The sequence below is a fragment of the Pelobates fuscus genome, chromosome 7 (genome assembly GCF_036172605.1).
Source record: "Pelobates fuscus isolate aPelFus1 chromosome 7, aPelFus1.pri, whole genome shotgun sequence".
NCBI classification, from domain to species: Eukaryota; Metazoa; Chordata; class Amphibia; order Anura; family Pelobatidae; genus Pelobates; species Pelobates fuscus.
The window spans coordinates 69756599-69783609 of record NC_086323.1 but is presented as its reverse complement, the minus strand read 5'-3'; the positions used below and the strand labels follow the sequence as shown (position 1 = coordinate 69783609).

Sequence of the window (27011 nt, the reverse complement as noted above, 5' to 3'; positions counted from 1 at the left end):
AAAAAAATATCTCTCTACATTATCTCTTTCTTTACAGCTAGCTAGAAAATAAGAATAGGGGAGGGAAAATTCATATTAACTGTGTGACCATAAGAAGAAATTAAAAATAAAATAAAAAGTAGAATAAATAAATAATAATAATAATAATAAATGCTTAGTATTATTATTATTGTAACGATACTAATCATTATCATTAGTAGTATTATCATGAATATAATAATAATAAACATTAGTAGTAGTAGTATTATCGTGAATATAATAATAATTAATATTATTATTAGTAGTAGTAGTAGTATTAAGAGCATATTTGCAATAATAATCTCAATGTGTTCTTTAATTTAAATAAGAAGTTTGTGTTAATACATTATTTCATTGGTTTTAATACTGGTGCCTGGTAAATCAGGGCATGGATGGCCAAGCTGGCAGCTGAGGGGTTAATCCGATATGATCTTCTTAGGAAGTCGTTAGGACATTGCTACACCTCTCAGAGCTCACGCCTGCCTTGCATAAGGGGGTTTATCTTGTTTGTTCTTCTGCCTGCGCTGGGCTTAGGGTCTTGCTCAAGAGCCTACTGAACCGTGTGTCTCCAGCCCAGCCTCCTGATGAAAGATAGGGGGGGATTGAGTAACAGGGTTTGGTAACACATGGAAATTCAAATAACAATGTCACTCATTCTCAGCTTCTTTGGAGGGTTCAGTTTCCCAGGTGGGCTGCGAAGCAACCTTAATCCCCCTCCCCTTTCTAACTCTGCAAGGCTGGTGTCTGGGAGTTAGGAACACAGGAACGTGTCACTATGTTGCCACCTGTTCTAATGCCACCTGGTCAATGGAGCTCCTATATCCTTTCTAAAGAACCCAGCCCCCTTCCCTGCACCCTCCCCTCTACTCTAAGGTGTCACCGCCCAAAATCCCTCCCTCCATCCTACAGGTTCCTAACCAATGGATGTCAAATCTCTTGCCAGATTGCATCCAAGATTTAGGACTCTGAAGACACAGTGGAAGCTCTTGGTTGCCTTGGTGTGGTGTGGCTGGAAGATCTTTGGTAAAGGCAGAAGAAGACACAGCCAGCAGCTATGCCCAGATCCTTCCTAGTGAAGAGCAAGAAGGCTCACAGCTACCACCAGCCCAGATCCACAGAGGATGACTACACTCTGAGACAGGAGAGCATCTTGGCTCATATATGTGCAGGTATGAATCCATATGGGCTATCAATCTGTACAGGACACATTGTAATCACTGCAGTGTTGCATATTCAATCATTCTTTACCTGTACCCCTTTTACACAGGCTGTCATCCACCACTACCTTCTATTTGAGGGTTTCTCCATACAATGAATCTATGTTCAGTATGGATTTAAAGGTCCTTAATTATAATGCAGATAAGATAAGTTATATTTTATGTAACACCCCAAAACGAAATAAAGCTGTGTGACCCTTTACATTTATCCCTTGCATGCTATTAAATAGATATGTGATGGATTATTAATACCTTTATATGCACTGATCTTGCTAAACTAAAACCTGGCTGAATTTTATGCAATACAAATTGCATTTAATAATTGGGGAAACACTGGCCTGGGATGAAGCAATTCAATGCAAATTATTTCACATTTTTATTTTTCTGTTTTTAAAATGATCTGCCTCAAATAAATAAAGATTGCACATGCAGATACTGTTACATACATTTCCATTTCCCAGTAGAATGATTTTTAGGCGAGATACATTATATCTGTAATGTAGCAATTGTTAGATCGAATGTTTAACGAATCGAATGTTTTGCCTACAAATGTAAACAATCGAATTTTTGCAGAGTTTAAACATTGCGATTTGCATAATAACTACGATTGATCCACTTTTATTGTGGCTTTAAACAAAAAAAATGTAAACACGGGAAAAATTATGTAAAAAAAAAAAAAAACATAGTAATTTAATTTTTTTCTATAAATCTTGACTCATATGATCTGTAATAATTAAATGCAATGTACAGTAATAGCGATCGTGTCACATGACCACATCTGGTTTGTAATACAAGTCTCCTGTCTGTTTCACTGCTCCCTCGAATTTCAAGGAGACCAGAATATGAACGAAACGGCCATCTATTATATATATTCATATTCTCATAATTATTAATAATTTTAACAAACCGATACAAATAAATAAACCCCTTAAATACTTATATTTCATATATAAACATCCAGTATGTATAAATCACACGTGCATGATTGCCTGTGTATCTCTCTCTCTCTCACTATCTCTCTATCCTCCCTAAATACCCATTTGGGGGGAAATCGCAGTCTAGTTGCAGATGTTTGAACCCTTTCAGTTTGAGGGATGTTCATTTTATTTAATGCCATGCATACCCTCTTGATAATTAATAGGATTATGTGTACAATTGTTGTTATTATATATTGTATAGCATGGCTTATTGTAGCAGTATGCAAGTTCTATGAAGAATTGAGTTTGATACATGTTCATTTTAATTCCATTTTTGTGATTGCTTGCATGTTGTTGGTCTGTAATGTTTGGCTTATGTTATATCTTATGCAATGTACTTTTAACAGAGACCAAGGTCCTTCCTGAGGTCCAAGGTAACTTCTCCCCTGTGTCCTCCAACCTTGAAGATGTCACTGATGTATCCTCAGACTCTCCCCCAAGCTGTGAGGGTAGTGTGTGTGATACCACAGCCTCTGAGTATGAAGATTTCTGGAGACCCCCTTCTCCCTCAGTATCACCAGGTAATAAAACATCCTTTCAATGTAACTGAAATTTTTATGTATACATGTAGCAGCTACCTATAGGTCCTTAGATGATTCTTAACTTAAAGTCCCATGATCCTTATCCATACATGAAGATTTAAGTAGTTCAAAAACATCTGGAATGCTAAGATTAGACACCCCTGTTCTACAACGTCCCATCGCCCCATTGCTACATGTCATAAGGTAAATAGCAGGACTATATAGCACTGGCCAGCTGTCCTGGTTATATGCTCACACAATAAATATAGACTGATAAGTGGGATTATAAAATAGGCTGGCTTTATATTCCCCAGCTGTGCCTATAATATTTTGTCCATACAGAGTTTCCACTCTCAAATGTTCTGCTAATATTGAATCAGAATTCGTGGCAGGTTACCCTTAGGATACCCAGCCCTTCTATTCCACACACACAAATCCTATTGTGTTCTAGCAGATGTTACAATAATGCAACAAAACAGCTACAACTCGATTCTATATATACATTGACTTTACTGGGGCGTTCACACCAGGTAAACCATTGCACATTGGAAGATCAGTCTCTGCTGCAACAGCTGAAATATATTGATTTATTCATACTCTGTATTAGATCTAATCCAGCACAGATTGGGGTTTATTCAGTAACACTGGGAATAAAAATGAATTGATAAGAGAATGGCAATATTATTTTTTAATAGCTTAGTTGAATATTTTTTTTTCTAAATTCAGCATTTTCCCAGTCTAGTAAATGAATCCCACAGTCATTTTCTCTTTATTAGGCTATTTTAATATATGTACGATCTATGCATAGTACATGAATTAAGTGTTTCTGTATGTTATTAATTAGAAGATTTCGATAAATGTCAGACTATCCCTATACTAGGAATATTGCCATATAATGTAGCAGTAATAGGTTGATGCAGAATGAAGAATGAATTTAGAACATATGTATTAACGAATGCACTGTAAATAGACCTTACCCACTATCGCTGTGTTATTATCTTACTCGGTTGGTAGTAATAAACAATAACACAGATTTATAAACAGATCCAATGACTGTATCAATGGGACATTTTAGTGTCTCAGTCCCCCTCTACAGACTGAGACCGGATCTGTAAACTGGCTGGCATTCCCTTACTGTATATTTAATCCATTGCTGTGTTAATAACATTTCATTATATCCAGATATATTTCCCAGTTCAGATTTGGGATTTCGTTTGACCCTAGCTGTATGCATTTTGTTCTAAGCAATAGGTGATTGATGTGCTATGTCACTGCCTTCCATCGTATAGCATGTTAACCCTAGATCAGTCAACTCTGGTTGTCGATTGGTTCATTGTCTAGTCTAGTCCTTTCTGGCTATCCTTGGCACTGCAATGGATTTAAACTATATATCCCATAATGCTCAGGCAGTCAGTCTGGGTAAACCCTCTCTGCTCTGGATAAATCAGTACCCTCTGAGCACCTCATTTGATATGATTTTACATTCTTCCTTTTTTAGATTTCTCAATCAATGTTACATAGTATAAGCAGAGCTTCTATAGCTCCTGTACCGTTAATCCATTGTCTATTTTGTAAAAAAAAACCACACAGACAGAAACATACAATCTGATTAGTTTTACTCCCCATTCCTGACCTGTTCCGTTCATTTCGTTTTGCCATGTACCCCCATCCACCCACCAGTTTATTTTCCAATCTAAATTCTCTTCTTCTCATTCGATAGTATTATTTCACTCTCTGTTCAGTTTACCCTCATTGCCCCATACATCTGACTCCATTTGTGTAATCACTGTATTAACTCATTGTGAGCCAGGTTCTGGCAATGTGACAGCTTATCAGACAATTCATTTAGATTTCAATAATATAAAATAAAATGATCTTACAAATTGTTAGAGATCAGCCGTGTGATAATAAACACTAGCTCGTTCATGTAAGGACAGTTAATCGAAATAGTTTCATTGTAATCATAGTTCCAGCCCATCTCTAGCAAGATCTGTGTTTGGAAGGAACGATAAAGAAATCGAATTTAACCCTTTGGGGTATAATCCCATTGGAGAGCACCATTGTATGCAAAGGGTTACAGGAAACCGTATAGATATTTAATAACAGTCCTGGGGCAGGGGTTACACAGGGAGCTTTCAGCTTGAATAACTGGATGGGAATTCTAAAATGTTATCATTTTAGGAACAAAACAGACAATATTGTAAAAATATTACAGTTTCCATACTCTGTGACTGAAGACCTGCCATGTGTATTTAACTAACTATATCCAGAATATTTATTTAGAATCCGTTATTATTATTATTATTATTATTATTATTATTATTATTAGATACGGTTTAAAAAAAATAATAAAAAAATAATAATATAGAATTTCTCAGTGTAGTCTTGAATTTCTAAAATATATTTAAAATATTTTTAAATGACGCCGAATTAATGCATTAGTTGATACACGTAATAATCGGAATGAATGATTTTTACATTGAGATTAAGCAGTTTTTTTTTGTTTTTTGTTTTTTATTGCTACGTGGAATCTAAACGGTGGAAGATCATTTTCTGATTTATTCTTTCAACCTTGTGTCTGTGCTGATTGAAGGAAGCAAATGTGACATGGCCTGTTTAACCTTTTCAGTGCCATAGAATGGCAGTCAGAGGGTTAAATGACAATCAGCAAGGATCTAGGACAAGGCAAGCAGCACGCCATCAAAAAGCCCACAAAAAACCTCTTTAATTTCTATTTTTGTTACTTTTATTTTAGTAGTAGTATTATTTTATAAAGCGCCAACATATTCCGCAGCGCTGTATAAAGTATCACAAAAAAAATTACAAAAAAAAAAAAAGACACACTCATCTAATCATTCCTCACAGGTGTGCCAAAGGCAAATTATTTATTTTGAGGCTTAATCAACAACTGTGCCCCCAAGATGACTTTAGCAAATCTACCTGCATTTAATTCTGAAAGCGATGTGTAATGATTTTATATCAGGTCTGTTTCATAATGCAATGTACAGGGTGGGGTGATTATATATGGTGTAAATCTTCCTGATGATAAAAGATCAGACCATGTAAAAAGCTTGTATATGCAGTGATACCTCTGATAAATGGCTCAGGCGCTTTCATACAGTAATGGGATGTGCTGTTACCTGTTTCGATTGTAGCTGTGCTAGTGAACTAGGAATCATTAATCGCAGCAATTGCAAAGCGCTTGTTGGCTATTACCACCCCAGAGGACCGGGAAAACACTGACCCCTAGTGGTCAATTGTAGATGAGGCAATATGGGCAGTTATTCATCGGATCTAGGTTTGGGTGTCTATATAGACTGTTGAGAAATTGTTCACAATGTAATTCCTGTAATCACAGTCCAGTTTTAACACTGTGTCTACTGCAGGTGGGGACAAAGTTGACTGATTTCAGTGGGTCACCAATTTAAATGATTCCAATGCCATTCTAATGGAGTCTTGTGAAATGTGAAATTCAGAAAAAGGCAACTTTAGCTAATTTGTACCACCGAATTAAAAAAGAAAAAGACCCCCTTTTTTCAGTCCTATAAAAAAAAACCCTCAATGCTTAATAATTTACTCCAAATTAAAATAAAATAGTAGAGCACATTCTATTCCCTACTGCCTTATATCATTTTAATAATTAAAAAAATAAATAAAACAAGCTTAGAAAATAACTAATAAAAAAATCAATAAATTAAAAAGAGATACTTTTTATTGAAATAACATGTTCTGAACACAAAACTACATGCACATACAAATCTATAGAAACTATACACATATTATTCCTTAGAATAACATAGGAGTTTTTTTTATAACTAAACTGAAACCTTTAACTTTTCACCTCAGTACTTTGTAATTCCCTCTAGGTGTTATAAGTGTTGTCACACATCCTTTGCTGCATATAACACTTTTAGATTTAAATACAACACTAAAGAATTTAGCTTTATGACTCAAATCTTACATTGATATAATTGATCAATTAGTACTGTCCTATTGTGACCCATGTACAGAATTTTTTTTTTTTTTTTTTAAATAGATAGATAGATATCTCACCCAAAACAATGATACTGAGCCAAGTGATACAAAGGAAGGGAACTCAAACAATTCAATAATTTGCTGTTACAGAAAAAGGAAATTACACTTTAAAGTTTTTCGATGTATTTTTTTATTGGGAAAATTATAAAATTAAATGTCTTTAGGATTTTATAATTTTTTTTCAAAAAGAGAAAGGGGGTGTACCAGCGCTAATATTCTAAACAGTAGTAGTATAGTCCAAACAATTATAAATTAGAAGCTGCTATAACACCTAGGTCTTATCTTTTAGAATAGAAACCAAAACCTTGGGTAGGTGAAGCGCTATATTAGAATTATAGTGATGGAGATAGTGGAGAAAGAGAATATATGTGGCAATACCTTGAATATCCTTTATGTCTATATACACGTACTTGAATTTGATTTCCATGAGACATAAAAAACAAACAAACCAAACATAGTGCAGACTGAATTGTGCAATCAAGTGTGAAGAGAAAGGGGAAAAATTCCCACTCACAATTTATGGAGCTAATGTATAATAGCTCAATAACAGCGCTCTTGGGGTCCGTAAAGGCAACCCTCACCCTTCTTGCATATAAATGCTACTTGTTTCCGTCTATTAATCAGCCAGGATTTATTGATCACAAGTCACATATTATGTTCGATCCCTTTGTTGATATACACATTCCTGCTGTAACATACATCCAACATGGCCGAACTCCATACACACACTCGTGTAGGCCATGGAGTTCGGCCATGTTGGATGTATTTTTCCCTTTTCTCTTCACACTTGATTGCACAATTCAGTCTGCACTATGTTTGTTTTGTTTGTTTTTTATGTCTTATGGAAATCAAATTCAAGTACGTGTATATATACATAAAGAATATTCAAGGTATTGCCACATATATTCTCTTTCTCCACTATCTCCATCACTATAATTCTAATATAGCGCTTCTATAATTGGTTTCTATAATTTTTTTATCAATCAATAATTTGAAGTTAAATGTTATTGCGTACTAATAAATCCCAAATGTACAGTACAGGCAAAGGGTCAAACATATATTAAAATTAGGTAAATATATGTACAAAAGTGATATGTAAAAGAATTTGAGTTTCACATGAATAGCTACTATTTATTTCATTTTATTTTTACAGATATTATTTCTTCGGCATCTATTGTATTTGCATGGTACTGTGTAATAGTCATTGTTATAGGATGAGGTCAGAAATAATTTACACTAATTTATTTGATTGCCAAGTTGTGATGTCATGCCAGATCAGCTTTGTGTGTTTGTATGATTAGAGATTGCTGCCACTGTAAGGTGCAATCAAGTGTTGGATTATTATTAGTAGATAATAATAAATAAATAAAGTAATATAAAGCTAAAAAAAAATAAAATGAGAATAGTTGGGAATTTTAGATGAGTTCAAAGTGAATTTTACATTTAAAGCCAAAATAGGAAAAAACCTGAAAAATTCAACTAAATATCCAGTTTGGCTACTTTAGCCTACAATTTGAAATTTACTTTCAATCCCCACTTTACTGAATAACCCTATACATATAGTTATATGGATAGTCAATACCTATACTCCAGTATTTAAAGTCACACCATGTCCTGCCAAGTAAATTGTGGGGGAAGGGAAACTCAAGACTCTGATTATGAGCAGGTGTAACCTCTTAAGGACACATGATGGAAATTGTCCGTCATGCTGGCCTTTTACTTCTGAGACCGAGTCCTTAAGGTGTTCATCCTGATGTATTCAGGTATAAATTGCGTTTACAGATTTTCTCACTAAAGTGTGAATTCTTAGGAATTCAAATTGGATTACATATTTTAGACCAAAAATGCCACATTGGAAAAGTTCTCCAAAATAGGCTATGTGTCCACTTGAACTTGGAAAAACCCTGCTGGAATATTGACTAAAACAATGTGAATGGCAGATCATGACAATAAATATGACAGGGTGGAACAACAGCATTCAGATTATAATTAAAAAGTTGTGAATGTGAATATTTTGTCCCACAAGAGTGGGCACTACATGTCCCTGAATCATCTTCAACATAATTTCCAAACCCCATGCAGATATGAAGTTTCCTTTCAGTTAATAAGATTTTATTGTCATCAATAAAAAACAAAAAAACAAAGTGTGCACTAATATCTCAATAAAGGTATTCGTTTTCCCAAAAACATCAAGTGAAAATGGAGTTCTAGCACCAAATCAAACACAACATATGAACTGGGCAAAGATCGATTTAGCAACATTTGGTTCTAAAACCTTTTTCAAGCGGCTCCAACCAGATATAACTCTGTTAACGTGACAGTCTAAAAGCTTCTTCTGTCGAAATATTTAGAAAGAAACTCAAGACTCATCTGATTTTGCAAGTGTTTTTATGAACATCGGTCACTTCTTAATTTTAATGTGAACTGCTGTGACAAATGGGTGAAACATTTTGAGTCAGATTAAAAGTGTGAATTGATGGGGATTAAAAGAGAATATAAAGTGAATTTCATATTTAAGGCAAATATGAAAGCAAAGGCAGACAGCGGCCAGCTTCAATCAAAGTGAAAGACGAAGTCTCGATCATTGAATAAAGTGAATTAAATATGTGCTTTATATGATTGTTTAAAACTGTGCATAATTCAACATGGGGGAGGACTGGACAAGGTGAGACTTCCTTTAGAAACTTTGAGTAAGTGTTGTCTCGGCAAGAGAGTTTACACCCACGATGAATAATTCCACATTTAAAATAAATAAAAATTCTTTGTATGATACAGAATAATGTGAGCAACTACCACAAAATAATATATCAGTCTCAGCTTTTCAATTTTTCACAAAGAGAGTATAAAAGCAATTGAAAAAAAGAGAAACAATATATGATATAGAGGAAACGAAAGAAAAGAGGGGTGGGGAACACTGTGATAACCCAAAAAAACACTATACAATAGAGATGTACTCCAGCCAAGAATCCCATATTTTATACAAAGAGTAGATGGTGCTGTGAACTGTAGTGGTTGGCTTATTTATTAGATAATTCTTAATCTTAACAATCATTTCACAGAGAGGGATGCAGAGTCCCCGAGCTAGGCCTCAACCAGAGCCCTCCAGGCCTTCAAAGTTACATTAATAAAAAGCCTCTTAGCCTGGGAAGGAAAGCCCCGAAGCAACCGGGATGGTAAAAATAGTCAATGATTTAGGTTGAAAGGTATTATGCCACGTTTTAAATGATGAAAAAAGCACCTATTTTATCATTTTAAATGCTGATTGAGACATCCTTCTTCTTGAGAGACGCTGGCCACTGTCTGGTGTTGTTTGTGGCAGGACGAAGGCGAAGTCTCGCAAGCAACATACTGTTTCCTGAGAGGGTTTATTACTTATTGTGCCAGCCCTCTGACCATTTTTATTTTAGATTTAAAAACATAGCTTACTTTTTTAAAAAATCAATTCAGCTACTTTGGCCTCAAATTTGAAATTCATTTTCAAATTCCCTTTGAATTCCTATTAATTCACTCTTTAGTGGATAAAACTGATGGAGTGGTTATGACTGTTAAAGTACCTCTTCTGTTATAAGATAATATATTGTATATGACAGTGTGATGTAACCTTTTTTTTGTCCATGTGTTCTACAGCTTCTGAGAGGTCGGCCTGCCCTTCTTTGGACGAGTCTCCACCATATCCTCTACCTTTCAAGCCCTTCACGTGGAATGGTTTGGCAAACTCTGAACTCCGACAGCTGGTGCAGAACTGCAGGCCGGCCGGACTGGACAGGAGTTCGGCTCTGAATCTCTATGGTGAGCGGGAGCCACCTGCTCTTCCTCCGCCCCTCTATAGCACAGACAGACTGTATGGGGACTTTGGACAAAGCGTGGGGCGTTTTGGGGAGTCCAGGGTGGCCCCTGGGCTCTATGTGGACAAGGCTCAGAGCATCAAGATGGAATCGGATCTTCTGTGCACTCGCCTATTGCTTAACAATGGCTCTTACAAATGTCTCAAATGCAGCAAGGTAATCGGCTTATGAATGTTCACATATTATATAAAATCTGTAGCCTTAACTTAATATTGCTGGCCCATATATGCACACCCAAAGACAGCATGTTTGCTAATATACTAGAATTGAATATATAGTTGCATGGGATGACTGTATGTTAATGTCATTTGATACTAAACAGTTTTGATTGGTAGGACACATTTTTCTTTTTTAGCATTATGAATAGTTAAGAAGGTAAACAATTTAAATCCATAAAAAACACAAAAAAAAACAATCTACAAAGTTACAGGTCATCAAGGGAAGCCTTGAGAACTAATAACGGGTTGGATGAGAAAATCTTGTTTTTAGAATGCAATGGGATTTATTTCTTTACATGTAAATTGATATGAAAGTGCTATAGGAAACTGTATTCATAGGAGGTTCAAAAAGAAAACGTCATCCCCGCAAGAAGGTTTTACCCAGAGGCTTTGGCCTAAAATGTTGTAAATTGTCAATTCAAAGCATCTCACTTTGTAGTAAATAAACCTTTATTTAATGAATGGGAAAGCTTGAGATTAATGCTTTAAAAAAATAAAAAATAAAAAAATAGGACATTAACACACTAGTCTATCTTCACGATAAAAAAACAACACAATATTATATAAGCTTTCTTAGGAGTATTTTATTATTTATTACCATATATATGACGAAGATTAGCATTCAGTAATAGTACGAGAGGGATAGTACCTGACCCACTTCCAGTACATTTGGCTGACATCATTATTCCTTTATTCCAGGTCTTTTCTACTCCCCACGGACTGGAAGTTCATGTGCGCAGATCCCATAGTGGAACAAGGCCCTTTGCGTGTGAAATGTGCGGGAAAACATTTGGTCATGCGGTCAGCCTGGAGCAACATAAAGCGGTCCACTCTCAGGTAATAGAACACTGCGCTATGGCACGTAATCCATTTTCTTCTTGGTTCCATGAAGAAAATGATGTTTTGGTCCACAGCCCCGCATTTCCAACTGAGAGCAGGGTTTCTGTCCATTTGTTAGCTTTCTTCACAATTCTGCTATGTTTGTCTAAATATTATTTTTGGATTGACACGTCTCCACTGTTTGATGAATAGACCCATGATTAACCTTTCTCCATGATGGACTACTTTTAAGAGATTGTAACAGATGTATATCGATATATAATAGATGTTATAGCTAAACTGCTAAAACCAGTGCAACAGGGTGTAATAATAATAATAATACCAGGCTGGCAGACATTTAGGGTTTGTTGTATACATGTATTATGTACATTAAGGATCAACAAGGACACATTTAGTTATTTCTGTTGGTAGTAGATTTTGTTCTTATAATTTCCTTTTTTTTTTCCACAGGAAAGAAGTTTTGATTGTAAAATCTGTGGTAAAAGCTTTAAAAGGTCGTCCACACTCTCCACACACCTACTTATCCACTCGGACACCAGGCCCTATCCTTGTCAGTATTGCGGAAAGAGGTTCCACCAGAAATCAGATATGAAAAAACACACGTTCATACACACAGGTCAGTGTCTCGTGTGCTCTCCTGTAATCAATGGCAGCCAACTTACCCTGCGCATTATAGTATTCTCTTTCTAAAAGAACACAAACAGATTCACTGTGAAAACTGCCTTTAAAAACTGTACTTTACTCTGAGGTTAGAGAAAAATTCCAAGTGCCATAGCACCTTTACAGCCACTGTAGCAGTTATGGTTCTAGGAGTGCCCTGGCACTCTACCAGAGGTAGTAGCAGTTTAGGAATGGCAGGGCCATACTGATTGGCTGACGCCCTCAGTCATTGAGCCAGCCCTGTATGATCTTCTGGTTCCGCAGAGTTGGTGATGGATGCCTGGCAGACCCCAGGTAAGTTGTCAAACTATTCTGTTTGAAGGCAGGGTGCAGTAGTCGTAGTGTTGCTTGGAGTGTTCATTTATTGTGATTACTGAGAGTTTAGAGACTTGTCCAATGATAGAACAGTGGAGCCGTTACCATGGAGACCAATGACACATTCCTGCAGATTAACGCTCTTTTTGATTAAAATACTCGAACAGCAAAATGAGCGATGTTCTGCAGATACATCTATGGGGGCCGAGCTTAATAGTCAGAAAGATGAACATGTTTCAGTTCTTCCTGGGGATAGTTGTAGTATGTAAACTATATATCATGAGTGCATACTAAAACCATTGGTACACTGAAGCATGCACCTTAACATATACAATAGTGTATATAGCGCCAACATATTCTGCAGCGTTGTACAATAGGTAAACAAAACAGACACTACATTCTACAAAAAAACATGATTGACATACTGGAGCAGTAGGTGAAGAAGGTCCTGCCCAAATGAGCTTATAGTGTGACCATTAAAACGGTGATACACACACACACACACACACACACACACACACACACACACACACACACACACACGAGCTCTTCTTGTCTCAGACAGCAATTTGCAGCAGCATTGTCAGTTCACAATATGTATTAAAGCCCATCCTGCTTTATTCACCGTCCTATCAATGTCATGACCTCCAGTCCATCACCACTGTATTAAACTCCCCATGAACAAACAATACGCGCAGAAAGAGGTTTGCCTTCATTAGCAGCATCTGTTCATTAGCTGAATCCTAGCAATCCAATCACTGTTGCTCTAATATGATCCTCCCCATGTTTGCTCAGAAGGGCTTTTCTATAAGATGATTTGCACACTATTGTGTTGATTTGGACATGATTTGAAAAGCCTCGGAAATGACAGGTGAGCACGGCTGACAGATGCAGCGAGTACCCCACGCCCCTCCCTCCCCCCCATCAATCTGCTGCATTATTGAAATGAATATACAACATACAATGGGGGACTGAGCACTAACCCTTTCACTGCCAGAGGGGTCTGATGCTAGACCTGTAAGTTAAAGCATGTTTTTCCTGGCAGCGAATGCTCAAATCTTCCTATTTTTTTTATAAAGTATCAGAGTGTAAGAAGCTGATTTTGCATGATTACATAAACTGTCTGTTGTCTTTCATTTTGCCTAAATAATTGTGAATTAATTTTGGATTATCTGTCCATATATCTTGAAAGTAAATTGCTCACTGCTTCTGTTGTAGGACTATAACTACTATGATGCCATGTCAGATTTATGGTGGAATAGCGGAATATATATTTGTAGTTCTATACCAGCCATGTATCTACCAATTGGCTACTTCTGGTCTGTGTGATGTCTAAGAGACAAGTCAATGAACGCATTTAATAATTTTGAATAATTATTAAATCATATAATTGTTTTGCTGTGTGTATATATATATATATATTTTTGTAATTGCATACAAGAAACTTAAAATTGTCTCCTCTCTCTTTGCAGGAGAAAAACCACACAAATGCCAGGTATGTGGCAAGGCCTTCAGTCAGAGTTCCAATCTCATCACTCACAGTCGGAAGCACACAGGGTTCAAACCTTTTGGCTGTGACCTATGTGGTAAAGGTTTCCAGAGAAAAGTGGATTTGAGGCGACATCGAGAAACCCAGCACGGTCTCAAATGATCACAAACCAGTTGTTTCACAAATGAAACTTTTACCAAGTGAGAACACTATGTGAACGTCCACGTGGAAATCTGTTACTCGTTTACCAGAATGGACAGCGCTGTTTGCAAAATTCTCCGTTCAGAGTTAACAGACTGCCCGAAACCAAAGCATCATGACCTTTTTGAAAGTAGCATCTACATTGACCAAGCTCGTCTCACAAACTCTGAGCAAAACTGTCCACATAACCTCAGACCCTAAGGAAATAAAAGCAAGCACAGTGCAGTAGCATTGCAATAACAGACAACAACTACAGCTGTACAATACTGCAAAGAGACAAAGGCAGCAATGTAAAGTATCCTAACAGCCTTACAAGACAATCCTCTGGTAACAACGTATCAGGGGAAGATCTAAAATGCTTCAACGGACGTTGCATTAAATATCTATTATTTTGAAGTGTGCTTTTCCCTCTAGATTCAATAGACAGCGATTTCATGACTCATAAAGACTAATCTTTAACAACACGCTTAGAGTCTATCATGGAAACATTTTTCTTTATCTAGTTATTTTTAAACAGCTTCTTTAATCTTCATATTCTTTTTTCCTTCATTAGTCGTGAGTTGTGCGTGTGAGCTGTGCCTCATGTCTCTGCTAGAAATCCTTTCATCAATGGGCCACAAACATATTAACTTCTCCTTACTACCATTTCAGACAAGGGTCACTCATGTATGTAACTCTACCCCTGCACTACGCCTTACAGATAGCAGAGGTAGGTCTATCAAACAGGTCAGATGGATTGTAGGTAGATTATTTGGTGACAATTGGTGATTTGTAGTGATCAGACTAGGTTTCTCCAATTTTATGGCAAGACAGGAGGTGTCATTATTTGTGTTAGCCTTCTTTACTGAATCCTCCCAGCAGCAATATAAATGAGAATAAAATCAAACAGTTATGGGTATGAGTGCATTAAGAAACGATTGCTAGCTATAAGATAAATAGAATACTTGTTAATTATTTCCTATAAATTTATATTGGGAAAAGTTTGCACGGCACTAAATGTCAACTTCTTAACAAGAGGTTCTGAAGCATCTAAGAAATATGGAATTTTCCATATTAAAATATAAATGTTATGGATATTATGAATATCCGAATGCTTTATATAAAGTGGCATGTTTAACCCCTTAAGGACACATGACACGTGTGACATGTCATGATTCCCTTTTATTCTAGAAGTTTGGTCCTTATGGGGTTAAAGAGGAATAAATAGAACTCATCAAATTGACCTTTAAAGTGTGCACACATATATTGTTTATTTTTGGAGTGTAGTAGTTCCCGCTAACTCTATTTCAGGTAAAAATTGTCTGGTCAAAGTTCGATTTACTGCAGAGGTGCAAGATGTTCCTTTGTAGTTCAATGTTAAAATCTTGCTAGACCACAGTAACCCATCATGCAGCTCTCCATAGCTAGTTCTGTGTTAGAGAGCTATATTTAACTATGCGTTGTGCATTCATACTCAAAGGGTTAAGACTCTATGCTGTAAGAAGAATTTCCTGCTAGTGGCCAGCCTCAAAATAACATACGCATGCATATATAGAAATACACCTTGTTTATTTGATATGCATCGTTTTCTTGCTTTGTTCCATTAGTTATAAAAATTACATACACCTTTAAGGAGATAGCTCTGGATACCTTAAATATTAGCTCCTCAAATCGCTTTGCATAGCAAGTCAGTGTTCCTTACGGGATTGAAATATAGCTACATAGCACCGGTGGAATAAAATGGGATAGTGTGGTTTGCTAATTAAATAATTATTTTTATAAAATGCATTTTCATAATTTCACAGTATTCCCCCCCCTCCCCCCCCCAATCTGTTAAATATTAAACACTGGCTAAAACAGGGTTATTTGCTAAACTCTGGATTTTTCAGAAATTAAATACAAACGAAAAGACAGAGACAAAAAAAAGCTAATCTGAAAAGGTTTCCTAATTAGCCATGGTCCCAAATTGGCTATTTTTGCCTCGGTTTTGCCATTCACATTTATTCACCAATATTTGGAATTTAGTGAATAACTCTGTAAATGTTAAGATCTGATAATGATTTGGATCCCGAGAAGAAGGGGGAAGCATTTTGAATTATAATCGGGCGATTCTTAAATATCAGCTTAGTTCTTGAGTGACCCAACGATGGTAAAGTTGATCTTTTTCCTATTTCTAAAACATACCTGGTTCTTACTTGTAAGGCTGTTTGTATATATATTGGTACTCAACCAATGTAGAGTGTTATATGTTTATTAATGCCTATTTATTAAAAAAAAGTTTTAAATTAATAAACAAAATTAATTTCAGTGTTTGGAGCATTTTATTTGAAACACAAAGTAAACAAAAAATGGAGTGAGTATAACAATGTAATGGTTACAGACAATATTTTACTTAGTCATCCACACTTTTTTTTAAATAATTCTTTATTTTCAACTATAAGTTAAAGAGGTACAAGATTTAAGATAGTTGCACAATCAATACTTTGACAGACATACATAGAGGGATTAACATTGTAGTTTTATCCATAATATACAGGCATCGTACTTTGTTCTTGTAACAGGCAAATAAGTTTAAAGAGACACTATGGTCACCAGAACAACTACAGCTTAATGTAGTTGTTCTGGTGAGTGTAATAGCTCCCTTCATGCATTTTCTCTGAAAAGGCAGTGTTTAAATTGCCCCTAGGGACACCTCCAAGTGGCCATTCCTTAGATGGCCACTGGAAGGGCTTCCTTGCTCAGGGCTGCGCAGTAAGCAGGCCTGCCGTTCAGCGTCCTCACTCTCTGCATGGAGACGCTGAATTTTTCTCATAGAGATGCATTGATTCAATGCATCTCTATGAGGAGGTCCTGATTGGCCAAAATGCCTACGTGCCGCATTGGATTGGCTAAAAAGCGGCCATTTTGATGGTGTCACAAAGGGGGCAGGGCCAGTGCTGGCAGACCCGCACGGCACTGTAAATAAGGCGAGTTTTTAAACTTTTATGGGGGGGAGGGGCGGGGCAAGCCACCTAAATGGTGGGTTTAGCACTATAGGGTCAGGAATACATGTTTGTGCTCCTGACCCTATAGTAATCCTTTAAATATAGGTACATTATATTTATGAGAGGCCAGGTTTGATAAAGTCTGTTTTTTTAATTCTTTATTTTTGTTGTGCACAAAAGTAACAGGTAGCCCTGGTGCGCCACAACAGCGATATCAGGGTAAGTTGAAAAACATTTGCAATACAAGTCGTGACATACGTTAGTCAGGCACATTTTTAAAAGTTTTTAAGAATATTTCAACAGTGTAGATTTTCGCTTATGTAACCACAAATCATCATTAAAACAATACTGAGGCAACGCTTGTAACAGTACAATAAATGTTGTATCAAAATGCTAATTTGTAGATCAAGCTAGTGCGGTTAGACTAGTTCACTGCTGAGCATGTAGTAACATGCTAACCTGCTTTGCCCTAATTGCAAGTGGACATAAAGAGCTAAACATGTTGGTTAAGCCTAGTGTAGTCATTGTCTAATATTAAGTACACATGCTTGCTGCAGCGTAGGTAGGCTTAGTATGAGGCCTTTTACATGTATGCTATGGCTGCCAGCTGGGCGATATAAAGGATACAGCCTAATTATAACAATGCAGGCATGGGAAACTTAATGCCAGCTAAAGTAATGTGAAATTAAATAATGAAAAAGGACAGAAAAAACTTAGGCTAGCAAGAATGTGCAAACTCCAGCTGGTGTCAGAGAAGAATAAACAATATAACCTTGTAACATTAGCCATGCAGTTTGAGCATTGTAAAGCTTAAGACATACGTAGCGTCCACATAATGTATGCCCCGGCGCGCCCTGTGTGTGGTAGAGCCGGTCGGTACCTGTGGGGTCGGCTGATGCCTGTGCTGGGGGCGGCAGGTGTTGATGCACCAAGTTTTTCGGTGGTCTGGATCAGCTGCCCGCACGGTGACTCCTGGTGGTTGAAGCAAAGGCTGTATACGGTTGGATAAGGAGCTGAGAATGGGTTAGGTACTAGTCCCCAGGTGAGTTTTCGCCATTGTTTGTGGCTGTCTCAGTTGAACCCAAGTTGCGACCAGGAAGGGGCCGGGGCTGAATGCCACCGGGTCGCGTGGCTGCCATTACGGACTGTGTGCCGTGGTTGGATGCCTGAGGGAGTGGATAAGGTATCTTGCCGCCGCTTGCTTTGGGGCTTTTCTCTTCCACTCCATCTCCCCCTGGGCTGCCACTGATGTGTGAGGCCACGTTGCTTGTGGGGTTCTTCACGTTGCATACTGCCGCCATCTTAAGTAAGCAGAGTGTTGTTGCTTTCACCCGCCTTATGGCCGTCCAACAGGGCCCGTGCTTGCATGCCCATGTTTGTAAGCGCAGCCGTGTGGGACCGCGATGACCCCCGCTAGTCCAAGGGGGGTTGGGGGAGGTTCTGCATCTGCAGGACTTCGGGGCTGGAGGACCGGCCGCGTCCCCAGCCCTGCATTAACTGCTAGACCGCAGACATGGAAGACTTAAAGTCCGCCATTTGGTGGGAGCCCCGAGTGTTTGCATCCTCTCTGCATGGCGGTCAAGCTCCGCCCCCCGATAAAGCCTGTTTTAAATAAGTCGGGGACCTAAACCTGTATGAGCATGTAGGAGGTGTCTATGTAAGAGATAGCGAAATATAAAAAAAAAAAAAGAAACTCCAACCAATACCTTCTACTATTCTCAGCTTAAGTAGTGCTTAGGTTAGGAAGGCTCAAGTCAGGTGGGGGTTCCATTCTGGCTCAATAAACAGCTAAAGTTAATATCATTGTTTTGCGTCAGTGCTATCGGGTGGTGTGTTATAATCTATTGCATGGCTTCCATGGTTTTGCATGGTTCCATGGATAGCTCGTGAAACACACGTAGCCTTTTAAACCCCCCTTGTAATCTGATTAAGCGATACTATTTGCACAAAAACAATTTAACTTAATGAAGCAGTTTTGATGTATAGATTATGTCACTTTAGTCTCACTGCTCAATTCTCTGCCATTTAGGACTTAAATCGGTTTGTTTATACAGCCCTAGTCACACCTACCTTCATGTAACTTACACATCCTTCCTAAACAGTTCCTGTAAAACGATATCTAATGTTTACAATTCCTTTATCACACAATCTGTAATTTCTTATCTCCTGCTCTGTTACTTGCCTTCTAGACCCCATAGGAGCAAGAGATAAAAACATCTAAAATAAGTTAACATCATTGAAATGAAACCATTTTTTAATGCAGGCTGTGTGGGTGCTGTTATGACTGCATAAACAGAAAAAAGTTATTTAAGTCTTAAATGGCAGAGAATTGAGCACTGAAACTGCAGGGGCATGATCTATATACCAAAACTGCTTCATTGAGCTAATGTTGTTTTGATTCATATTGTATCCCTTTAAGAATAGTTTTTACCCTATATCATGAAGAATGTACACAGAATAACAATATAATTGGTTTATCATTCAGACTATTTAAATCAACCTCAATAAACTAGTAAATTTAGAGGCATAATTAAAAGATCTTCCATTGGTACTCCCGAGGTATATGACACCTGTATGAACTAGGTCTAGAGTTAAATTTTCTCTCATTTTTATATTTCTTTGGGTTAATACATATGTTCTATTTACAAAATTGTGTGTGTGTGTGTATACATACACACACACACACACACACACACTCATATATATATATATATTGTCTGATATGTAATATTTATATTAAACAAAGACAAATGATGTAGCAGAATTAAAAATAAAAACTGTAACCCACATGTTATAATAAAAGTGCACTGTGTTGGTAACCATGTAAGTACTACATATGGAAAACCGTATCAAAATTAGTAAAGCTAGGTAGATATAGTCCGAATACCATACAAAAATTTAACTTTTACCTGAAGGAACAATTTATAAAGACAGCTTAAGAAACACGGACATTTTTTTTTAAATTAATTCTTTATTTTATTGTGCATGGCAAGAAACATACAATGGAGCAGGTAAAGCCACAACAGCAGTATCTGCCTTATCTGTCAACACATATGAACAATTGCGTGGCAAGTTAGAACACAGCACATTTTGAAATTTTATATAACGAAGTTTACTCGAGTTATAGATCAACTTGTCAGTTATAAGTGACTATTCATTAGGTACACAGTGTGGTTTTCCGACTGACTATGGCATATAGTTTGAGGGTTACATGCTTATTAGAGTAAGTTTCCACCAGGCCTAGTGCGCCATCGGCATCTTAATGCAAGAAATCAGCACCAAAGTGGCATTCACATTGAACATTAGCTTAAGCATTAACAGTATCCTGAACATTAGCCTTAACTTTAGCTCTATCAGACAGGGTGTGTGCATGTCGATGTCTGCAGCCACCGCGACACCAGGTGGGGTTATCTAAGGTATATGTATACTGTGTGTGCCTTAATAGTGACATACAGGCTGGGGTCACTGCCAGCTCCGACCATTTGCATTCCCTGTGCGTGGGAATAGTCCCTGTGCGATACCTATCATGGCTACAGAGTCCCAAAGTCCCGCTGCTGAGTGCAGCAATTGAGGTCCGTTCCCATCATTTCTCCTTGTTGTTGGGTGCGTATGGGTACGGTACCTGTGGTGCCCCCATACCATGGTGTGATCTGCCGCGGTGTTGTGTTGGGGCATGGGAGTGGTGTCACTGGGTGCCCTCCAGGTGCAGGTCCTTGGTGCAGGCTTCAGGGTAGTTGATGGGTCCTGGGAGTGCCACTGCTGTGTGGGAGTGCAGGAGTATGCAGGCTTCTGTGGTGCTTGTGCGTCTTGGGGTCTTTACCAAGGATGGTTAGAGTGGAGGTCGAGAGCTTTCGTGGGATCCCCCACCTTGTCGGCTCGGGCTGGGGGTGAGTCTTGCACGCCACTCTGGTCTCTGGAACTGCTGCATTGCCGTCGGCCATTTTAGTGTGGCCTCGTGGGAGCTGTCTGCCTTTGGCGTGTAACTGCACAAGAGAGTTGTAGGCTGTAAAAGTGCAGGCTTGCCTGGTGGGGACCGGGATAACCCCCACCGCTCCCGCTCCACGGGTCGACTAGGCCGCCCATCCCCTCCGGTTCTTTCTACCTCGAACTCGGCCCCCAGCCGCTGCCACTCGAGCCTGCCACGTTGTAGCTCCGGTATGTGTTCACCGGGTTCATTTCGGAGGCGAAATGTGGCCAGAATCCAGGCTAAAGTCGAGTCCAGGCGAGGAGCCCAAGCAAGGCACGTCTGATCGCCATGAGTGTCAGGCCCCGCCCCCGAAACAAGGACATTTAAACCACAGTAAAACACGTCTTGAACAGTGTTCTTCCTTCCTCTGGTAAAGGTTTCACAAACCAGTGAACATGGGGGTTTGTTTAAAAAATAGGCAGCAGACATTAGACCCAGGATATAAAGGTTAGGCCCTCAAAACAACAACAAAAAACAATGACAAAAAAAGAAAAATACAAGAAAATCTGAAAAAAAAATTATATAAAAAAATAGAGGGTCACATACTCTCGATAAAAGGGTCTGGCTATGTGTCGCAGTAATGAAATCTTGTAATAGACAGGGAACCTCTCATAAAGGCTGACGTCACAGGATGGTGCAAAGAAAGTTTTGGAAGAACTGGGGAATGTTATCTTGTACAAGAAGGTCCACATACTAATGTACCTTGGTGCAGGGCTTGGTGCCAGATGTGATTGACTAATTTGTGTGGATTGTATGTTCTTTACCGTGTTCATTGGGGGGTCAAGAAAGTTAACAGGTACTGGTACCAGCCCATCAATGAATTCAGCAAATATTAAATTTTGATGCTTTTGCATCATTGTCCATCCTCCATTTTCTAGCACAACCATTCCAGAGCTTTGTGGCATCTGTTGACTTCTCCACTGCCACCTTCACCCAGCTGAAGTTCTCATGGGAGCACTGCTGTGACCGCTGTGTACATCATGCACAAATTGCATGCAGCTTTTTCATATCTTGTTTAGTGGAAGAAGTAGTGGTGACTTCGGCAACTTAAGTATTTCATAAAAATCTTTTCATTATAAGAATACTCAAAGACACCAGAGGAGGTGATAGTAAACTTTCATTATGGGCTTTTTATTTTCAACATGGCACCTGTTTAACATGATTATACAAATGCAGCATCATTATAATGGGGACATTTAAAACATGGTTTTCTTAAAGGCAACAATTAGATGTATAGGATTACCATTAGAAAATCAAGATACGTTATAGCTTTTATTTTAATTCTTTCCTTTATAGTTTAATTAGTTACCCCGTGTTTAATTATCATATTCTCTAGAATATAGGCTTTCATCTGTGATAATTCAATACACATGACATGAGACATAGTCCGGCTTTGGCCTGAGACATCTCTTCTCTGTACAGCACCAGCCCTTCTCTCAAAGAGACGAACCTCGAGCTATATCACCATTACACTTCTCTCTACACCCTATTTACACACACTAGGTCCTGGTCATCCACATCACATCCATGTATTCAGACCGTACCTTGAAATGGAATTGTTAACGGTTCAGTTGTACTTCTGCACCCCTGATGTGTACAAAACAACTGATTCTGTATATTGTTTTAAAGTTATGATTTTTCTTTCTGTGATGTGTGATAACTACCAAAAATAAATAATTTTGAGGAAAAAAAGTAGGATACTGTATAAATACGTACAAATAATTAGACCATTTCATAGCGTAAAGTACAACAGTATAATTTCTTAAAGGGTTACTCAAACCATCATGACCACTTCTGCTTTTAGTTGCGTGGTTTTCGTTCAGTACTGTGTCGGCTATGTCTTCCCGCTCTCTAAGTGTCTATCATCATGGTTCTGTGTCACATGATGCGCCTACCTGCTGTCTAGTCCGTTGTGTTCTAACAGCAGAGTATAGTGTCTCCGCTGTCATATGTGGCGTCACGTATACGACCCTCATTGGTGCCCGGTGGTGTGGGACGGTCCGTTGGTGTGGTCTGCGTGTGTGTGGTTAGCGGTCTTTTGTGTCTGCATGGGTGTGTCGTGCTTGCATGGTCGTGTGTTCCTCTGAGTGGTTTGTCTGACACCTTCGGTGCCTATGTCATCGTGTCTTCCTTACCAGGTCAATCACCTGTTTTTGTGGTCGTCCTGTGTCTTTTATGTCCAAGGGTTGGGCACGGTGCGGTGTTGGGCCAGGTGTGTGGTCCTGTGTGGTGTGGTATCTGTCATCTGTTCGCGTGAGGGCTATATGTCTAGCCAACCCCATGCGCAGTTGTGGCCTGTCATGTGGTCATGTGGTCATGTGTGTGGTATGTGAGCGTCGTCGTGTCTGTGGGTGTCATGGCCATCTCAGTCGACTGTAGCCGTCGCTGTGGCGAGGTGGCGTCTGTGTGTGGGGTTGGGTAGGGTGGGTCCAGTATTCTGTGGCCCTCCTCCTGTCCCCCGCCCGGTCCGTTGTGCCCCGCCGTCATCCTTTAGCCTTCTGTGTTTCTCTAGTTCTCTTCCTCCTGCCACCCTGTTACGGTGTGGTTAAGTGGTGTCTGAAGGGGTCCGACGTGGTTAGTCTCGTCCAGTGGAACCAGCGTTTGGTATGGCGGTCTCTGAGGTTCGGGGTTTCTGCTTTCATGTCCTTGAATGACCTTGTGGCTTTCACCTCCTCTATCCACCTTATTATTGGAGGTGTGGTAGTCTGTTTCCAGAAGATGGGGATGGTCATCTTAGCTGCATTCAGGAGTCGAGGAATAACCGATCTCTTGTATGTTTGTGTCGCCATGGTGGTGTGATGGAGGAGGAAGGTGGCTGAGGACCGTGGCAGGAGCTCCTCCGTGACCTCGTGTATTATTGTCCTAATTCTATTCCACAACGGTCTGATGCGGGTGCATGACCACCAGATATGAATAAACGTACCTGCTTCCTCCCCGCAACGCCAGCATGTGTCTTGGAGTTCTGGGTTCCTGGCGTGTAGCGCTGTCGGTGTCAGGTACCATCTGGTAAGGATCTTGAGTTTTCTTGGTATCGTGCCGAGCTCGGCGTCTTTTGCATCAGGAAGATGCTTTTGTCCCAGTCCGCGTCCGTCATAGTTTCCTCGAGGTCCTCCTCCCATTTTCTGATGCACGGTGGTGCGAGCAAGTATCTGCTCATGATTAAGATAGCGTAAATTTGTGAGATGGCTCGAGGTGGTTCTTCGTCTTGCGTGCAGAGAAGTTCAAATTGCGTTAAGTACCTCAGTAGGGAAGGTTTTTGTGGGATGGATCTGGCATATTGAGCAATTTGCGTTTTTGCTAGGGCATGGGCAAATGTGTACGGTCTGTCTGGGTACAGTTCTTCCAGTGGCCAGATGTCAAATGGTTGGTGGAGAACATCCTTTATGCGGGGTATCGTATTGTGTCTTGCTGGGCCTAGTGTTGGGCCGTAGTCTCCGGCCGGGAAATCCAGGTTACCCTTCAGGCGTAGGAGCGGGCCTGGATCCGTAGTCAGATATTGTTTCGTGCCCTGCCCATGCCATACCTGCATGGTCGCCGCCACCTTTGGGTTGGTGATGCGTTTGCTCCTATATGCTGCCTTGGTGATCCACGGTATGGTTCTGAGGTCACAGCTGGTTATGTCCGCTACTAGTTGTGTCCACTGTTTGGTGCCGCTGGCTACCGACCAGCTGATGACCCTAGTGATGTGTGCTGTGTGGTAGTATTTTTAGAAGTCTGGGAGAGCTAGGCCCCCTCTGAGCTTGGGTAAGATCAGTTGGGTGTGTGCTATGCGTGGGGATTTGCCCTTCCAAATAAAGGAGCGGACCTCCGTCTTGAGTGCCGAGAAAAACGTTTGTGGAACTTTTATCGGCACTGTTTGAAATATGAAGAGTAGCTTCGGCAGTAGCGTCATTTTCACCGCGTTCACTCTGCCCAGCCAGGATATGTAATAGGATCCCCATCTCTGCAATTCCTCCATCGCCTTTCTCAGTATCGGGAGGTAGTTGTGGGCGTACAGATCTATCGGGTTGGGTGTAAGCCATATCCCCAGGTATTTCATGCATTGGTCACACCAGCGATATGAGTGTTGTCCCTGGATCACGTGTTTGAGTGTTTGGCTGGCTGTTAGGTTTAATATCTCCGATTTCGTGTAATTGATTTGGAGGTTCGAGATGCTGCCATGTAAGTCGAATTCTGTCTGGATCGCTCGTAGGGATATTTACGGGTCTGTGACCACGAACAGCATGTCATCCGCGTATGCCACAGTTTTGTGGTGTACGGTACCGACTGCTAGTCCCCGGACGTCCGCGTTGTGTCTAATCTTGTTGAGGAAGGGCTCCAGTGTCAGTGCAAAGAGTATGGGTGAGAGCGGGCAACCCTGCCTGGTTCCGTTGTGGATCTGAAACGGGTCTGTCAGTGCACCATTGATTCGGAAGGCAAAAGGCGGCAAAAAAAACCAGTCTGAAGCGCTTCCAATTTTGCAACAAACTAGGAAAAAGTTCCTTTTTGACCCCAAAATAGCAGTCAGATGTCTCCTTGGATCAAGCAGCTATTAGCCCACTAATTAGAAATTGTATCCCTGTATGTTGTGTTTTTGCAAGTATTTATCCAATTGCAATTTAAACATCTGTATAGACTCTGACAAAACCACCTCTTCCGGCAATGAATTCCATATCCTTATTGCTCTTACTGTAAAAAAAACCTTTTCTTTGCCTTAGATGAAATCTCCTTTCTTCAAGCCTAAATGTGTGACCTCGTGTCCTATGTATAGCCCTGTTTATGAATAGATTTCCAGATAATGGTTTGTACTGGCCCCGAATATATTTGTATAATGTTATCATATTCCCTCTAAGGCGCCGTTTTTCCAAATTGAAGAGATTTACATTTTTTAACCTTTCTTCATAACTAAAATGCTCCATTCCTTTTATCAATTTTGTAGCTCGTCTCTGCACTTTTTCTAGTGCCATGATATCCTTCTTTAGAACAGGTGCCCAAAATTGCACAGCATATTCAAGGTGTGGTCTTACCAGCGATTTATAAAGAGGCAAAATTATATTTTCATCTCGAGAATTTATGCCCCTATTTATACATGACAAAACCTTACTGTCCTTAGCAATGGCAGATTGACATTGCATATTGCTACCTAATTTGTTGTCTATTTGTTGTCTATAACAATTCCCAAATCCTTCTCGTGTGTGGTTATCCTTAGTTCACTACCATTTAGGGTGTAAATTGCTTGTGCATTCTTAACCCCGAAGTGCATAACTTTGCATTTTTCTACGTTAAATTTCATCTGCCATTTTAGTGCCCAGTCCCCCAATCTATCCGAATCCCTCTGCAGCAAGGCAATATCCTGCTCACATTTTATTACTTTACAAAGTTTTGTGTCATCTGCAAACACTGATACATGGCTTTCAATGCCCATTTCAAGATCATTTATAAATATGTTAAATAGAAGCGGTCCCAAAACAGAACCCTGAGGGACACCACTTACACTTTTGTCCAGCTTGAAAATTTACCATTTATGACAACTTGCTGTACTCTATCCTTAAGCCAATGTTCTACCCAAGAACAAGAATATTCATCTAGACCAATTTCTTTTAGTTTGAAGATTAACCTATTGTGAGGAACCGTATCAAATGCCTTGGCAAAATCCAAGTAGATCACATCCACTGCAACACCCTGATCTATATTTCTACTTACTTCTTCGTAGAATGCAATTAGGTTAGTTTGACATGACCTATGTTTCATAAAACCATGCTGATT

The 27011-nt window shown here is 39.3% G+C and overlaps 1 protein-coding gene across 1 annotated transcript; it reads left to right on the top strand.

The window, feature by feature from the left end:
* Positions 1 to 715: 715 nt before the first annotated feature.
* GFI1 (growth factor independent 1 transcriptional repressor) lies at positions 716 to 15146 on the top strand. The gene is made up of 6 exons (XM_063427318.1): positions 716 to 1187; positions 2560 to 2733; positions 10396 to 10769; positions 11531 to 11668; positions 12122 to 12287; positions 14119 to 15146. The coding sequence occupies exons 1-6, from the start codon at positions 1073 to 1075 to the stop codon at positions 14295 to 14297; spliced, it is 1146 nt and encodes a 381-aa protein (XP_063283388.1). The 5' UTR covers positions 716 to 1072; the 3' UTR covers positions 14298 to 15146.
* Positions 15147 to 27011: the final 11865 nt, after the last annotated feature.